At 35.4% G+C, this 18,433-nt stretch overlaps 2 protein-coding genes across 2 annotated transcripts in view; both read left to right on the top strand.

The window, feature by feature from the left end:
- The window catches only part of LOC132159484 (uncharacterized), a 280,693-nt gene that overhangs the window by 38,005 nt on the left and 224,255 nt on the right, over positions 1-18,433 (top strand). The window lies entirely within an intron of this gene.
- LOC132159239 (cytolytic toxin-alpha-like) lies at positions 7,296-16,365 on the top strand. Its single transcript, XM_059568781.1, has 5 exons — positions 7,296-7,392; positions 10,654-12,369; positions 12,580-12,621; positions 15,468-15,571; positions 15,680-16,365. The coding sequence occupies exons 1-5, from the start codon at positions 7,296-7,298 to the stop codon at positions 16,001-16,003; spliced, it is 2,283 nt and encodes a 760-aa protein (XP_059424764.1). The 3' UTR covers positions 16,004-16,365.

The following is an 18,433-nucleotide window of genomic DNA, read 5'->3' as shown; positions in this document are numbered from 1 at the left end:
CACGGAAGCAGCTTTACTGATTAGATGCGCATGATCATATCGTTCGATATATCGCCCAGCCCTATGTATATGTGTGTGCCTAAAACAAGCTTTTTTTAATTATCAGAACAACTTTCAAGAAATCCTTTTAATTACCAGGTACTGTACAATCACAGGGTTGTTATAATCAATGAAGTCAATCAAATCTGCTTAGGCTTTAATTGAGTTTGGTGATTCAGGTCAAATTCCCATGTTTTGATTTTTTTCTTTTCTGTTTGTTACAATTCAGTTGTAACAGCCAAACCAAATCTGACTTTAAAAAAGGAAGGCCCAAGAGCCCAACTAAACCAAACACTGACCACTATAATGGTGACATAAAAAGAGTGATTTTCATCTTTGTTGATTCTGCATGTTAACATCAAGTCTCGTCAATAATGGTCAATTATTCCTCAATTAATCACTTCATTATCTCATTAACTTTAACTCTGCTTCAGTGTTAATTTAACACTCCTATTTTAACACTTTCACACTGTTGAGTGTGATCTCACATGTACTCCCAGCAGAGTTAATTTCACTCTGGATTTTTTGCTGTGTACGATTATCATTATATGTAATATTGTTGCCTTAATTCTTTTAAGTAAATAGCTCATTAGATTTTTTACAGTGTACTGCTGATTGATTGTGTGTTTTTAAAGTCCAGCTGGCTTGATCATATGTAAGTTTTAATATTGTTTTTATGTTTTATATGAAACTTATCTTCTAGCCCTGCTCTGAGTGGGATTAAACCGGTGTCTCCAGAACCCTATTTTCAACACAAAGGCAGTGTATTCAGGACACTGAGGCATCTTCCTCTGTGATTTCCATTCAATCAGGTCTTCTTGTTGGCATTTTTAAGATGGTGGCACCTTTGATGTACCAGAAGCAGCCAAACTTCATCTGCTTATGTGCATATTTATGGCTGGCAACCCTAACTATGTCCCAAAGCAAAACATTGACTCAAGGTAAGATGCAAATGGTGTTACAAAATGTGAATGTACAGAGATCAGCAATATAACAGGACATACTCTGTGAATTCAGTTAAACTTAGTTATGATACTTAGTCATTGTCCACCACTGAAAACCAGTCCCCTTTGACATGAATTACACCATTGCAAAACTCCAGGGATCTGTGATTGAATCTCACCTACTATGATCCTAAATTGCTTGTTGACCCAAAATTATAAAAGGAGCTGTCTTTATATTTAAAACTTCTTTCATGTTAAAAGATTTTGTCTGCTTATTGGATTGTTGTTAACTTGATCCTGTATTCCCTCTTAACACATTTTGTTGTGCTATGAGTTTGCAGCTATATTTTATTTTCCTGAGTGGTCCCAGTTTTTATTAAGTGTCCCTAATACCTGTGTACGTACATAGTAACTTGATGTGTACATAGTACACAGCAAAAAATCCAGAGTGAAATTAACTCCCCACATAGCAACAGTGTGTCGGCCCAGATCCGTCCCACTTTTGGCACCCGTGGAAAGATGATCTGGCCCACATGCAGCGTGGAATGATGGCACTTGGGCGGACCGCTCCTGTTTGCCAGATTTGAGCCACAAGCAGGCCATAGCAATGCCACATGTCAGCCAAGAGTAAAGAAATTAACCAGAACTGGACCTTATCTGAGCCACAAAATCTGTTTATATATGAAATATAAATTTCAGCCTTAATAAGCCTGTTAACAAGCAGAATCACTGAAGTAAAGAAAAGAACAGAGAAAGAGATAAGCAGAAACACAACAACTACAACTGACTTCAGCCACAACCTTAGATGAAATCAATTGAAGATAAAAGAAGACATTAAATATCTGGAGATCTCACCAGAGGAGGATTAAACAACTCCACAAACTGCATTAACAGCTTCACTTATTACTAACCAGACTGACTTTATTTCTGTTGGACATCTACAAAAGTTTTATTGAGAATTAAGAAAGGTTTAACTCTAATGTATGTCACCATAACAGTGATTAGCGTTTCCATTAGTTAGACTCTTAACTCTTATTTTATCTTTAGTCTTTTTTGGCTGCTGCGATGGTGTGTTTGTTAAACGCATTTGCGGCATCAAAGAAAGCTAAAGAGAATTGAGGTCAGGTGATGGTGGTTATCTGTTGATGATTTTATAATCCTCATGAAACAGGCTGATTTGCTAATTTTTTTTTAAATCTAACAATTGTTTCATTAATATATTCACATCACAAACCATGTGTTTCTCCAGCATGAGGTCAAGCAATATTACAACAATCAGTTATAAGTTTTTAACGATTATAAAGAATTCAATCTATGATGCCACACACAGACATCAACAATCAGCACATGAATCTCAACAATGGTGACAATCAAATGTACCTTGCTGCAATGCATGCTGGGTATTAGCATAGTACAAAACTCCCAGCATGCATTGCAACATGAATAAATTATGCAGCTGAATTATCCTATTATTTTGTTTAATTCTAAGTATTTGCTTATATTTTGCTGTTGTTTTTGTTGTGACAGTAGCTTTTCAGTGAAGTTTCTGAATTGATCAGTTTATCTAAATATTTTTGATTGTAACCATTATTGAGATTCATGTGTTAATTGTTTATATCTGTGTATGTCAGCAAAGGTTAAGTTTTTTAAACTCATGTTTGTTAAAAGATTTTAACTGATTGTTATAATACTGCTGGATCTCATGCAGCAGAAACACAGGGTTTGTAATATGAAAGTATTACTGGAATAACATAATAGTTCGATTAAAAAAACATCTATGAACCAGTGTACTTCATGATGATTAAAACACCATCAACAGATAAGAGCCGACACTTGATATCATGTCACTCTAGCTTTCTTTGAAGCTGCAAATGTGTTTAACAAACACACCCGTCACAGCAGCCCAAAAAAAATATATATATATAATAAGAGCCCAATTAAGAGCCCAACTAATGGAAACAGTAATCACTGTTATGGTGAAACACATTAGAGTTAAACCTCTGTTAATTCTCAATAAAAAACTTTTGTAGATGTCCAACATAAATAAAGTCAATCTGGTTAGTAATAAGAAAAGCTGGTAAAGCTGTTTGTGTAGTAGTTTAATCCTCCTATGCTGCGATCTTGAGAGATTTCATGTCTTCTTTTATCTTCAGTTGATTTCATCTAAGGTTGTGGCTGAAGTCAGTTGTAGTTCTTGTGTTTCTGCTCTTCTGTTTTTCTGTTCTCTTCTTTCCTTCAGTGATTCTGCTTGTTAACAGGCTTATTAAGGCTGAAATTACTTCATATTTAATACAAACAGATTTTGTGGCTCAGATAAGGTCCAGTTCTGGTTAATTTCTTTACTCTTGGCTGACATATGGCATTTCTTTGGCCTGCTTGTGGCTCAGTTCTGGCAAACAGGAGCGGTCCGCCCAAGTGCCATCATTCCACGCTACATTTGGAGACACCCTTCGCTGCAGACTGTAGCGCGGTGACGTCACGTATGTACGTCACGTATGTGTTTACCGCGCATGCGCTTGTAATTTGCATTGCGTGATGACGTTAGTTGTTTTCGGGCGTGCGTGCATCAAAACGATGCGCATACTTAAAAGAAAACTCTAATAAAATGTTAAACTATTAAAGAACATTAAGGTGTAAAAAAGACGGGAAAAACAACCATATTTTACCATGTTTCATCTGAGGTAAAATTATACGGAATTAAAGTTTATTCTGTAATATCTGTGTAGTATCTTATAATATATTAACATTCTGTTGCACTTTACTTCACTGTGTATATTGTAATATTACACTTTAATGGCACCTTATATTTCTTATTGAGCTAGTCAAAATAAAAACAGATAAAGTACAGTCGTCGGCTCTAATAGAGCAGATGGTAAAACGTGTGTTGTTCACAATTTGATGCAATCGATCCGGTCCGAATCTGCCTTTTTTCCCCCTACCTTTTCAAATTTCAAATCACATCAGAAAAACATTTATTTTAAATAAAAACGAAGGAAATAATCAAACAGTTTTGAGGGAGGGCTTTATTGTCCTAATATGCTGGCATCCATTTAATAATTTGAATTAAAATTATAATTTATACTCATTATTGCATACTGTTTTATAATGTACTACAATACTGAGGTGCAAATAATTGCCACTATTTGCAATAAGTAATATAAATAGCAGAAAATCCTGCCATTTTAACATAGTATAAATAGAATCTATAGCCATTTGTTCTAAGTGTAAACCACTGCCTTTCTTATTTTAATCTTTCTATTTTTTTAACTATAAATTTGGACATTTTTCTTTTGCTTTGGCAATTCTGCATGTGAAACATTTAAGCCAGTAAAGTAGTTTTAAGTTCAGTTGACTACATACAGTATATTTTCAGTGTCTGCATCCCATTTTATGCAAGGTGCCTCCAAAAAAACCAAAGTGATGACAGTGATCTTTTTTTATTTATTTCAAAGAACAAAACAGAAAATATAATTGTATATACAAATATAGATTAAGACTATAGACATGACACAAGAAACAAATATCTGAAATTCACCTCCATCACTGATAAAACAATAAGCCAAGCAGTAGCCCTCAGTAGCCCTCAAATTCTTTGAATCAATAAAACCCACACAGGACTCTCCTCCTGCGATTCCTCACACAGCCAGGTGGACAGTCTTTAAATATCTCACTGCACCGGAGGCACTGGGTCAGAGAACATGACGCCCGGACACTCAGGTTGTATTGTTCAGACAATGCACTCCAGTTCACGACACCTAATTTGCATAAAAGGACAAAGAATACTAAAGCAAAATTAAATAATTTTGAAGAAAGGCAGAAGAGCCATACAAGGAAAATATTTTAAATGTATTTTTAAATATATTTTAGCATGGTGTTAGAAAAAGTGTTATTTGCTTTGTCTGTAAACTACCTAAGAGATTAAATTATAACCAGCATTAACATCAACTACATTAATACATTTTCTCAAGTCAAAATTTATGTTGGCTTGGCTTGAGAGAGAATGGCCTGAAAGTTTGAAGTTTTTTTCAATTTGAAAATTGTACAGTTGAGGGCTATACAGTCTGTCAAAGAAAGAAAAACAGATAATTACAGTACTCTAACCACATGAAGTGGGTCTCTTCTCTGAATTTCTTCTCACTGACAATGTCCCCAAAAAGTCATATTAAGACATATGAAGGTCAGTTTAAGAGGTAACACTTTACAATAAGGTGTCATTGGTAAACACTAGTTAATGTATTAATTAACATGAACTAACAATGAATAATACATGCGTTACAGTATCTATTAATCTTTGATAATGTTAATGAAAAAGATTACAAATATGATATTTTTTTTGCACATGCATGCAACTATCAACCCTTACGAAAGGAAAATATATTTACCAATATATTTCTTAAAATATATTGTGATATATTGTAATATATTATTTTCCCTTTTTATTTTCTAATATATTATATATTTGAATACATTGAATAATATATTGATGACACATATATCATATAATATATTGCAAAATATACAAATGATTGCCGCTTTCAATATATTGCAATATATTGGAAAAAATAAATATTAAATCCCATATATAAGAATATATGCCTAATATATTAAATGATATTTTCCAATATACTGCAATATATTTTTGTTTCATAAGGGAATGGCATTACTAACATTAATAAAGTCTTTCTGCTCTATTTTAAGACATCTTTAATGGTTCATTTTAGGCGAAATAAGACTTTGAAAGACCAGCATTCGAATACTATATCATAAAACATGTCATAAGTGTTTGAAATCGCACACATTTGCAATGACACTCTCTATGATTATGACCAAAGCATTCTTACAATTAAAAGCAATTTATACGCAAATTTTTAAGAAAACAAAAGTAATATCTCATATCCACCATACCTTACGAACATCCGGAAGTGAATGAACCTGGATATGCGCATTAATGACAGTCAGTACGGCGCGTACGGCGCACAATCGTATTTACGGTAAATACATATACGTTACTGCGCATGCGCGGTAAACACACGTCACGTACATATGTGACGTATATACGTGACGTACATAGGTGACGTCGCCGCGCTACAGTCTGCAGCGAGGAGTACTTGTACATTTGGGCCATATCATCTTTCCATGGGTGCCAGATGTGGGCCGGATCTGGGCCGACACAATGTTGCTATCTGGGTCTGCTGGGAGTACATGTGAGACCACACTCAAGAGTGTGAAAGTGAAAATACTCTTTTGAAATATTTGTGAACTAACAACTTTTAAGAAACTCCTTGGATTGTATTAAAAATGCTGGAAATACTTTGTTGAAGAATCATAGGACTGCAATAATCAGCAATGTGACTTTAACTCCGTTATTCAGAAATAAAAATAGTCTTTGCTTGTCCATCAGTTTTATAACTCAGTTATAACAGCCAATTAAAAGCTGACTTTAACTTTTCAGGGGTCAAGAGCCCAACTTAAGCAAACACTGACCACTATAATGGTGACACCATTAAAATAGTGATTTTCATCTTTGTTGATTCTGCATGTTAATACCAGGTCTTGTCAATAATGGTCAATCATCCCTCAATTAATCACTTAATTATTTCATTAACTTTAACTCTGCTTCAGTGTTAATTTAACACTCCTATTTTAACACTTTCACACTCTTGAGTGTGGTCTCACATGTACTCCAAGCAGAGTTAATTTCACTCTGGATTTTTTGCTGTGTATGTAACCACAGTGTAAATATCTACAGCTCTAATGTTTGTGTAACTACACATATGTAACAACCCACTGAATGGTATGTGTAAGTACAAATGTGTAACAGTACATTGGTAACAACTCTTTTTGGTAATGAAAGTACAAATGTGTAACAGGGCTAACAGCACTTATTGGTAAAGAAAGTGTAACACTGTATATTAGATTTATCATGTTATTACTCTGATATGATATTACACAGCAGCAGTCAATAAATTAGGCTTTACATATAAAATGGGTTTGGTGTCCAGAATGTTACACTTTTTATCAAGTGGACAGTTCCTGAGGAGTTACCATGTAAGTGCACTGGTATTACTGTGGTGCGCAAACTCTAATTTGAGATCCAACTCTTTACATACAAAGTGTTGTTACCAATGCCCTGTTACATATTTGTACACAAACAATCCTGAGGGTTGTTACATGTGTGTAGTTACATGTAGAAATATTACAGTTGTAGGTATTTAGGGACACTTAATATAAAGTGCGACCTAATGGGGTCTCTATACCATTATACAGTATTCATTGCCATTTAAAAATGTGTTATAAAAATCTTTCTTTATTATGGCCGTAACACCAGAGACGATGGAAGTGGCAGCCCTAGGAAGACCTATGTCACTTGGTATGCTTTACGACTCCCGCAAAGATTCTTTCATTCCAGGTAGTGTATCTATTTAAAAATTAATAATAATTTTAAAAAATCCCCAAATTTTAAATCACCAATTACCACACTGTAAAAAAAAAAGTTGCATCAACTTAAAAAAATAAGGCAACTTATCGCAAGCGCTTTTTTGAGTAAACTTAACAAACGGGGATTAAAGTCCACCCAACTTAAAATAATAACTTAATATCACAAGTTGTCACAACATAAATAGTCATGTTAACCTAAAAAATATCAGAACAAAATATTTTTTGTTTACTGAACACAAGGCCTATTATCTATAAGCATACACAAATTTAAAGTGAAAAAAGTGACATGACATTCAGCCAAGTATGGAGACTTATACTCAGAATATTGCTGAGTAGAATTATGCTGCGGCAGCCAGGAGCAGTTGGTGGTTCAGTGGCTTGCTCAAGGGCACCTCAGTCGTGGTATTGCCAGCCCGAGCTTCAAACCCACAACCCTAGGGTTAGGAATCAAACTCTCTAACCACTAGGCCACAACTTATATTGTTCCAATAGTCTAAATAAATAAAAGACCATACCATGGGTCAAATAACTATTTTTATTATTGAAAGTTTGTGTCAAAAGCACAAGGACATACCAAGTCTTGTATATTAACTTCTTTACTCAATGCATTTTACACTGAACTCAACACATGGTACATAATGCATGTTAAATAATCCAGTGTTAATTATACCTTAATACGTTAGCAGTCTTGTGGCATGAAGTCACATGTATTTAACATATTTGTTTGTTTTTAAAGGAACTATTACGTGAAAATTACTATATTGCATATTTTAACATCAATCTAATCCACTGGGCAAAGTTACGTCCAGTTGACGTCTTTTTATGTCTTTGCAGACGTTGAAAAGACGTCCACTGAGTTTATGACGTCCACTGTTTTTATGACGTCTTTTTAAAAAATGTTTTTTATGTCTTCTGTACGTCCGATATAGACGTTCACAGATCCTTCTTACAAGGTTCTGTGACTTTTTTTTCTGTGAGACATCTAGATAAGCTCTTATTGAGAATTAACAGAGGTTTAAATTTTGATACTTGATTCATTTGAAGTCACCATTGTGGTGGACAGTGTTTGGTTTAGTTGGGATCTTGGTCCAGTAACTTCTCCTGTCAGCTTGTCTCTTACTGCTGTATCTGTGTATTTTAAAACGTTGTTTTTGTGGCGAAGAATGACAAAATTTAAGAGAGCTCAGGTGTTATCAGTTCTTTGTTGGTGTTAGCTTGTTTCTTGCTGTTGAAACTGTGTGTTATAAAACACACTTATTGTGGCAGAGAGAGAGTTGAGATCAAGCGTACACTACATATCTTGCTTGTAATGGTGACAAATTTGAGCAAAATAAGATGTTATTGTATTGTTGCGACTGTGGATTGTTTTTTATGAATAAAAATCTTGTCGAATAATTTTTAGAAAACAGATCATGTCGTCACAAACAGAAATCAAGATTTTGGATATGCATCAAATCAATGGTGACAATCAGAACAAAAAAGGCTGGATAATAAGGATGAGTTTGTGCTATGAAGCTCTTTTGTTCGTCACCGTTGTTGTGATGCATATGCTAAATCTAGAAGTCTGTGTGTCTGAGTACTTGATCCTTTTACTCAAATTATTTCAAACGCATTCATTTTGTCCATCTTCAAAATAAGTATTTTGTTACTTGTGCCTGTTAAAAATATCAAACGAAACTTATTTTTTTTATCTCAAATACTTATTATATGATGACTTTCTCATCACCAACAAAGAGCTGATAACACCTGAGCTCTCCTATTTTTGTTTTTCTTCACCACAAAAACAGCATTTTAAAATACAAGTTACAGCAGCAAAAGACAAGCTAACACAAGAAGTAACTGGACCAAGATCTGAACTAAACCAAACACTTTCCACCACAATGGTGACTTCAAATGAATCAAATATCAACATTTAAACCTCTGTTAATTCTTAATAAGAGCTTCTCTAGATGTCTGACAGAAATAAATACACAGAACCTTGTAAGGAGGATCTGGGAACGTCTATATCGGACGTACAGAAGACATAAAAAACATTTTTAAAAAAGACATCATAAAAACATTCTGTCTCCTCAGTGGACATCTTTTCAACATCTGCAAAGAAATAAAAAGACGTCCACTGGACGTAACTTTGCCCAGTGGATTAGGTTGATGTTAAAATACGCAATATACAAATTTTCACGTAATAGTTCCTTTAAAAACAAACAAAAATGTTAAATACATGTGACTTCATGCCACAAGACTGCTAACGTATTAAGGTATAATTAACACTGGATTTATTTAACATGCATTATGTGCCATGTGTTGAGTTCAGTGTAAAATGCATTGAGTAAAGAAGTTAATATACAAGACTTGGTATGTCCTTGTGCTTTGGACACAAACTTTCAATAATAAAAATAGTTATTTGACCCGTGGTATGGTCTTTTATTTATTTAGACTATTGGAACAATATAAAGTTGTGGCCTAGTGGTTAGAGAGTTTGACTCCTAACCCTAGGGTTGTGGGTTTGAAACTCGGGCTTGCAATACCACGACTGAGGTGCCCTTGAGCAAGGCACTGAACCACCAACTGCTCCCTGGCTGCCGCAGCGTAAATGATGGTGTGCATGCGCATGAATTCTGAGTATAAGTCTCCATACTTGGCTGAATGTCATGTCACTTTTTTTCACTTTAAAATTGTGTATGCTTATAGATAATAGGCCTTGTGTTCAGTAAACAAAAATTTTTTTGTTCTGATATTTTTTATGTTAACATGACTATTTATGTTGTGACAACTTGTGATATTAAGTTATTATTTTAAGTTGGGTGGACTTTAGTCCCCGTTTGTTAAGTTTACTTAAAATAGCGCTTGCGATAAGTTGCCTTATTTTTTTTAAGTTGATGCAACTTTTTTTTTACAGTGTACCAAGAGTTTTGTGACCTTAAGGAGCGTGATTGTAGCATGGTAGAAAACTTGTTAGTTACGCAGGAGCTAAACCATTCAGAGCCTAAATAATAATAATATTTTGTAACTGATATGGAACTTAATAGGTGGCCAGTGACTAGAATTGGGGTAATATGACCATATTTTCTTGACCTGGTGCTGGATTTTGAACTACCTGTAGCTTGTTTATTGAAGATGCAGGACTACCACCTAGAAGTGCATTACAATAGTCCAGTCTTTTTTGCATATTTACAACCCTACATCTCGTTCCTCATATATACAGTAACTCTTGAATCCATTTTTTTCGTTTCAGGTCTTACTCTCTGGGATAAGAAATCCTTGGATGAAAATGTAGGCACTCATCTTCAGGTCCAGACAAATCTGAAGTTCAGTAGCTCTGATTCCCTTTCTACTAAGTCCAGTCTCCTGGATATAAGTGCTTCCCTGAAGGCCAGTTTCTTGGCGGGGCTCGTGGAGGTGGGAGGATCTGGAAAGTTCCTGCATGACACCAAATCCTCACAACAACAGTCCAGAGTTACAATGTATTACAGTGAAACCACAAGATATGAACACCTCACTATGTCCCAACTGGGCCAGATCACCCACCCTGAAGTATTTGACCAACAAACTGCAACTCATGTTGTCACGGCGGTACTGTACGGAGCTCAGGCCATCATGGTGTTTGATCGGATGTTTTCAGAAGAGGAAAACAAGCAGGAGATTGAGGGAGAAATGAATGCCATGGTCAGGAGCATCCCTTCATTTTCCATTACTGGAGATGGATCTGTAAATATGAAAGATCATAACAAGACAATGTCTGAGAAGATCACATGCACATTTTATGGGGACTTCTCTCTTGATCAGGACCCCACCACATACAGGGAGGCCATTAAGACATACAAGAATCTCCCCACTCTGCTGAAGAACAATCCAGATAATGTGGTTCCAATAAAAGTCTGGCTCTATCCTCTTCATCGATTGGACAATAAAGCAGCTCAGATTAAGAGAGAAATCACCACAAGTCTGATTTCCGACATTGAATCTTTAATGGAGGAGCTGGGAGAGGCAGAAAAGAAATACAATGACCTGCTCAAAAGAACACTAGTCGATACTTTCAGTGACATTAAAGAGAGGCTGCACTCTTTTCAAGAGTCATTTAACTTTTACAAGACAAAGCTACTGAGTACAATTGGCAGGGTCTTGCCTGATATTCGAGGAGGAGATATGGAGGAAAAATATCTGGAAGACATCCTGGAGACCCATAGGAGCTCCCCATTCAGAGCTAGCATGCTTAACCACTGGTTAAATGATGCAAAGTCTGAACTTGAACTCTTGAGTTCTCTTACCGAGACATTGGATGGGATCAAAATTGAAGACTCAGACAATCTCATGAACCTCTTCTTTGACTTAGATATTGATGCAGTGGTGTGCTTCACCTTGACATCTCTGGAGTATGAAGACAGATATATTTCAACCCTGGAAAACTTCCTGCATTCTGGCAGGTTTAGAGTGCAAGTTGGGTTTAACACTTATTTTTCAGTGAAATCTTCTGGAAAGTGGTTCAGTGATCACAATGTCATAGTAAAGATGATAAAAGACTTGTCTCAATTCAGGAGGTTTGCAGAGGCCAATAAAGATAACAAGAAAATCCATTTCATAATATCTTCAATTGCCAATCCCTCCATTGCAGGCTCCTCTATCTATCTGTATGAAAAAGGGGACCTGACAGACAAACAGTTCAAGCCCATGTCTAAGCCGCCCCCACCAATAGTGAAGAATGTCAAGGACCAAACTGTGTCCTTGAAGCTACAAAAATCTTCATCTAGAGGGAGAGTGCAGTACAGAGTAGAATACAAGCCAATTAAACCACATAATAAAGCTGAGGAACCATGGCATTCTATGGACACATATGATGAAGACTTTACTTTGACTGGATTGGAGTCTGGACAGCAATACTGGATCCGCTATAGGAGAGTTGATAAAGTGGGAGTGAGTGAAGCCAGTGATACTGTCAGCACTTCCTCTTTCGGTAAGTGTCATATGCACATATTGAATAATTAAGTGTTGTCACCAAATGTGCCCCACACGTCCTGAAAGGTGAAGCCAAAACATTTTGATCACCTCAACCCTCTCCATGTAAACGAATGGAACACTTCTAATACATATACATATTCTAAAACATATTTCCATGTTTTCCATCTTTTTCATGTACATAAATCATGCTTTCTTTCTCCCGTAGTGACGTGGCTGCCAAACAATGCGGATAAACACACAGACGGAGGTATCCACGCATGCTTAATTTTTCTCTCTAACTGCAGTAGCCTGCATATCAATGGCTCAAGCCAAACTCTTTGGCATTAGCAGCCGAAGATTGGAGTGAGATGAGTTACTTTTCAGGGTGGAAACTTACGCATGTTTCAAGGTGGAAACATGACAAATGTCTTGAAATAAAACTTTTGTACCAGGTCTTGAGGCAGCCTGGTCTCATTGTTTATATTAGTACATAACATTTACAAGCACAAAACATACAGTTTTAATGAAATACAGACTGTAAAATGTAAATATTGTTTTGTATTTTTTTTTTGCTAAAAACGTTAAATATTTACAAATCTTTTATATCAAGATATTTATATCAATGTGTATCCACTTTATATTAGAATAGGAAAAAGTTATAAAACATTACAGACTGAAATATGCAGGCAAATGACCATTTTAGTAACAATACAGCATTAAAAATATATATTTTTATAGTCGTTAATCCCACTCCTACCTCTAAACCTAACCATAACTATTTCTTAAAAATATGTACAGTATAAAGAAAAACATGACAGTAAAATAGGTTTAAACATAATAATTTATTTATAGCAAACATATCAAAAGCTGCCATAAACCTGTCGTTAAGCTTCTTGAAGCATCAATTTTTTAATTTGTAATGAGCGCGTCAGCTCAGCGCGGGTATTGTTGCTCAGTGGCGTGCACAAGAGGGTTGGGGGGTGGGATTGGTTTGAGCCCCTGCCCCTTTGAGGTCCGACGCTAAAGTGCCCTGGCGGTCTGGTCTACCATCGGTCTGCGAGGGAAGGGGTGTGCGATATGAATTATTTTTGATCGTGGACGATAGAAGTGTCTCCACGATCTGATTTTGAAGAAATATCATTGTATTGTGCTGCAGCGCACGTTTTATCAGCTTCAGTTTTGGTGTTACAGAATATAATCTGCGAAGGACCACAGATGACTGTGACATACATGCAGGGGGGCAGGGTTTCAAATTTTATTGAAGCACCCCTGGGCGCCACCATTGGCTAGCGGACCCCCACCTGCTGTTAGCATTCCATTGACTCCCATACATTTTGGCGTCACTTTGACAGCAAATAACTTTACATATGAGGCGTTTAAAGACCATTTGTCCATTCATTATTTCTAGAGAAACACAAAAATGTATAAAAGGACCCATTACCTTGTATCTTACGTTGTGGCCCCGTAGAAGCAGTTTTTGTAAAAATAGGCTAACGATTGTGTCATAACCTGCGACTGACCTGCGCACAGTAGATAAATTACCATATGGACAGGAGGAGAAGCTCGCAAACAATCTTTTACTGTCTATGAGGCTATCGGGGGACATGGAGGCATGAAGTCAAGAGAGAAGCCCATAGAGAGTCCATAAAAGCAATGGGACAAAATTATTCAACAACATCTGAAAGATTCGGTGGGTGATTCAGATTTCTCTTGGCACAGCGATTAGAAGACTTACAATTGTCAGACAGGTTGCTCACGTGACCTCTACGTCATCAAGCTCAGTTTGAGTCTGCGCAGTATGCTTAACCCCCAGGAAGTGCGTGCTTCTAATTGACTTCAGTTGTCTCTGTTGAATCCAATGGGTTCGCTTTTTCTTTAATGTCGGTGACATTATATCACCGCCACATCTGCCTTAATATTCTCTTTCTATGTTCCCTTCTGAATATTTACCATAATTTTACTACGAAAAAAAAAAAAAAAATAGTTCTTGTAGCATTGGTAACTACAAATTAACCATGGCTTTGATGACGGGGATTTACGAAGAACTCAGATAATATTTTTGTGTTAAGAAAAACAGACCTAAGCAAACAACCTTTTAAAATGCCATAAAATGCACCATAAAAATGAGGATATAATGATTCAGACCGTTCTCATCCCAAGGCGTCATATACTGACCCTTTTGACATTTCGTCAACATCCTACACACATGGCACCCTCTAGCGTCAATATTAGACGCAGATAAATATGGGCCAGAAGGCGCCTCCTAGCGTTCTAACCCTAACCCTAACCCATAATCTGTGTCTCATATTGACGCTAGAGGGTGCCATATGCGTAGGATGTTGATGAAATGTCAAAAGGGTCAGTATATGAAGCCTTGGGATGAGAATGCGTTAAATGATTGGTTAATAAATAATTGAATAGCACTACATAATATAATACAAAATAAACAATTTATGTACATAACAAATGCCTGCAAAGGGCACTAAAAGACCTGATGACTGCTGTTGTAACACTTACTGGAAGATCAAATCCTTGTTTAATATCGACCATGCATTTAATTCAAATATCCACTTAATCTTTCATTTTTGGCCACCTTTTTACGATAGAAATGCTAGCCTCTATAATTTATTCAACAAAAACACATTGACATCGCAACCCTTACATTTTTTTGTGTTATTTCTGAATGCTTGAGAGACTATAAAATCAATCATACAACTGTATTAATAAAATCATAGCCATAGGCAACTGTCTAGCTACTGTAACGTAATGCAAACTGTAATTTTAGTCATAATGGTTATTCACAATGGTGTGTGGGTCTTATCAATGTTTCTTGCAGCTTTCATTTATGTTATTTTTTTTTGGTAAATTTAGTTTTTGTTTACTCTAAGTAAACGCACCTGTGTAAGTCACTTAAACTGCTTCTGGAAAACCCAACAGTGCAGTTCTTTTTATACAACTCCAGTTTACTGGCAATTCTGTAGTAAGCCCTGCAAATTTAAAGGAGTCAGTTATGCAGTTATCAGTCTTGTTAACTAAACTGTTTAGCTCTCTAAAAAATGCCAGAAAACTTTATTATGATTTATTCTTTGGTTTTCTCTTAATTCTTTTTTTAAGTACAACCTTTGATTGTGGGTGGGAGAGGAGGTGATGAATTCTCCATTAAGTCCACTTATAACAACCGCAACACCGTTAAGAAGATCGTCATATATTACTCTATGGTGGGTGAAGGTTTTTTTATTTATTTTTTTTTTTAACTAATTTATCATGACTGATTTAGTCACATTATCATCATTCAGTTATTCACATGAAATGCATTTCTGCCATAGGAGTCAATACAAACAATACAGCTGTTTCTCGAGGATGACCAGATGATTCAAGTTGGTAAGAATAAAGGAAGTCATGAAGAAGAACTTGAATTTGACAAAACGGATAAAATTGTTTCTGCAAAACTGTGGCCAAATAGTCGTAATGACAGATTTTGTGGTCTGGAATTTAAGGTAAAAAAAATGACTGGTGAAATAACAAAAATGTCTGTCAAATGTAACAATCTGGGTGTGCCTGTGAATGTTAATGTTAGATCAGGAGATTGTCAAGGCATGAAAGGTAGAGCCGGACATGAAATTGATGCTCTGGGTTTCTATTTCAATTAGACTGCAGGTTTATATTTGTGTTTTTTATAATTCTATTCCAAATAACAAATGAACATCTAAAAAATGACATCTGAACAGCAATCGCACAAGCTAAAGATATATTTTTTTAGAAATGTATACTAAAAGTGTGTGAGTGACGATATCGGATTTGAATGTATCAGTAATATTTCACAAGTTTTCTTATAATTATAATTTTCAGGTAAATCAATAAATAATTGTATTTTGGGTTAAGGGAAAACCATGAATAGCATCTTATTTTGTTTAATGTAATGTATGTCTATATTTAGTTTTTTTATCATTTATTTTTCTGTTCTGTACCTTGTGGAAATACAAAACATCTTGATGTACAATGACAATAAAGAAGGGCCTTACACAAGTCGAGCGGCTTTTGCGATGTTTTGTGTTTACTTTATTTTGAAACTTTTATTTATTATTATTCCCATTATTTATTATTCCCACCTCTTACTTCCCAACTTAGGAACTGCGTTACAGTATTGTTTAAGCAAACAGAAATGTACTGATTACTCACACTTGTAAAAGTCCTTATAGAAATGCACATTATTAAATAAAACACAAAACTGGTGTAGGCCTGCACAAACAATAAGTAAACAATAAAAAATAAATAAATCTGCATTAACGTGATTCAAATATACAGTATCTTGCAGTGAGGTAGTTCTCGGTTCTGATAAGTCCCAATAGTTGCAGGGAAACATCCACTTGAAAGGAGGGATAGATACAGACAGATTGTTAACAACTGTTAACAACTTCCCTGTGTTTTAGCAGTAAGTTACTGGCAACACGGTTGCCAGCAAGTTACTGTATTTTGGTTTTACAGTAATGTACTGTAATGCAGCATTACATCATGTAAAACAGTTTGGGAAAGTGCCACTTGAAACACCATCATCTGCTGAAACATGTTTAAATCATTGACATATTATCATTCAAAAACCAGTGAGAAAAACAACAGAAAGATCTCAATGATTGGCACACCAGTGCTCATTTGTCATGGCCTAAATGGATAGAGAGTTGAACTTGTAACCCAAAGGTCACAGGGATTGTAGTTGGAGGAAGTGAATGATTTTTGCCGTCATTCCCAAAATATTATCTTAAAAGAAATTAAAACCAGACATTTTAGACTTGGTTGTGGAGGAGGCAACTAGCAGAACTCAGTTTATGAAGCTTATATAAATATATATGCAAATTTATATATATCTTCTCTTTCTGGTTATGTTATTTAAAATGATTAATGTTCTAAAGGAATTTAAAAATATACATAATTAATTTACTGACACCAGAGGCAATCCAAGAAAATCAGAAGGATAGAGCATAGGCTAGAAGAAAAATCGGACAGGCAAGAAAAATAAGAGACCTGAGCGATTGTGTTGTTCTTCTACTGATAAGGAAATAGATTTGACAAGATATGGAGGATGTATAAAAGCAATAACACCTAAAATATAACAGAACACAGCATTTCTCACATAAAATGTCAGTATGATGTGTCCAACTGCTATTTAAGGATATTGAGGTTAAGGATATTGAGTAAGACACATTATATGCATTATTATAATGTGAGGCAAAAGGTTTTCAATGTGTAAAGAAAAATCCTCAGATGAAGTAATTTGATTAGATTTCCCTGATTGACATTCCAATGTGGGAATGATGTGAATCAAATACTGAAACAGGGCTTTTCTCTTTTCTTATCTCTGTTTTAGCGAGTTTGAATCTCTAAGTAAGATGGCATACAAAGGCACTGTAGTCTACATCACATCATTACTGGGAGAAAGTCATGCTATATGAGGTTTGACATGATGCATGTAACATGTAAAGCACATCTAACCACTTTTTCTGAATGCAATGCTAAAGTTATTTCCATTAAAATAGGTTCAAAATTAATGTGCACATTCCCTATATCTGTATGTTTAACGGTAATGTAAACTATTAAAAACAAAGAAGCATGCTCACTTCCCAGACTAAACTGTATCTCAAATATTCCTCAAAGTGTAATTGAGAATTTATTTATTTTTCATGTCCTCAATAAATCATTGAAAAAAAATCTACATTTATGGATTGTTTTATGACTGAATCACATATTTGTGTATTTAGAGGTTCTCTGTATTTAACCCATCCACAGTTGCTCAAGGGCATCTCAATCATGGTATTGAAGGTGGTTGAGAGTGCTGTTCATCCACAATCCCAACATTCAATTCCTGCCAGAGTGAGAATCAAACTTAAACTTAAATGAGCATACTATTCAAATAAACTTCTACATTTAATGTCTATTGTAATTATGGACTAATCATGTTCAAGTTTCAGTTAGACTAATGAAATTTGAAGCATTCTGTTTAGCGTTAAAGAAACTTGCGAGTATTAAATGTGCCAAAACAGATGTCTGATGTTTTTTTTCCACCTGGCTGCCTGTGATCCTCAGTA

This window comes from Carassius carassius, chromosome 16 (assembly GCF_963082965.1).
Source record: "Carassius carassius chromosome 16, fCarCar2.1, whole genome shotgun sequence".
NCBI lineage: Eukaryota > Metazoa > Chordata > Actinopteri > Cypriniformes > Cyprinidae > Carassius > Carassius carassius.
Note: the sequence above shows the minus strand (reverse complement) of the source record. Positions and strands in the feature narration are given on the sequence as shown.

What these genes read in the sequence shown, in the direction of transcription:
- LOC132159239 (XM_059568781.1), top strand. Translation starts at nt 7,296, where the DNA reads ATGGCCGTAACACCAGAGACGATGGAAGTGGCAGCCCTAGGAAGACCT. An exon ending in TGTCAGCACTTCCTCTTTCG is followed by an intron (nt 12,370 to 12,579) that starts GTAAGTGTCATA and finishes TTTCTCCCGTAG; the next exon opens with TGACGTGGCTGCCAAACAAT. An exon ending in GGATAAACACACAGACGGAG is followed by an intron (nt 12,622 to 15,467) that starts GTATCCACGCAT and finishes TCTTTTTTTAAG; the next exon opens with TACAACCTTTGATTGTGGGT.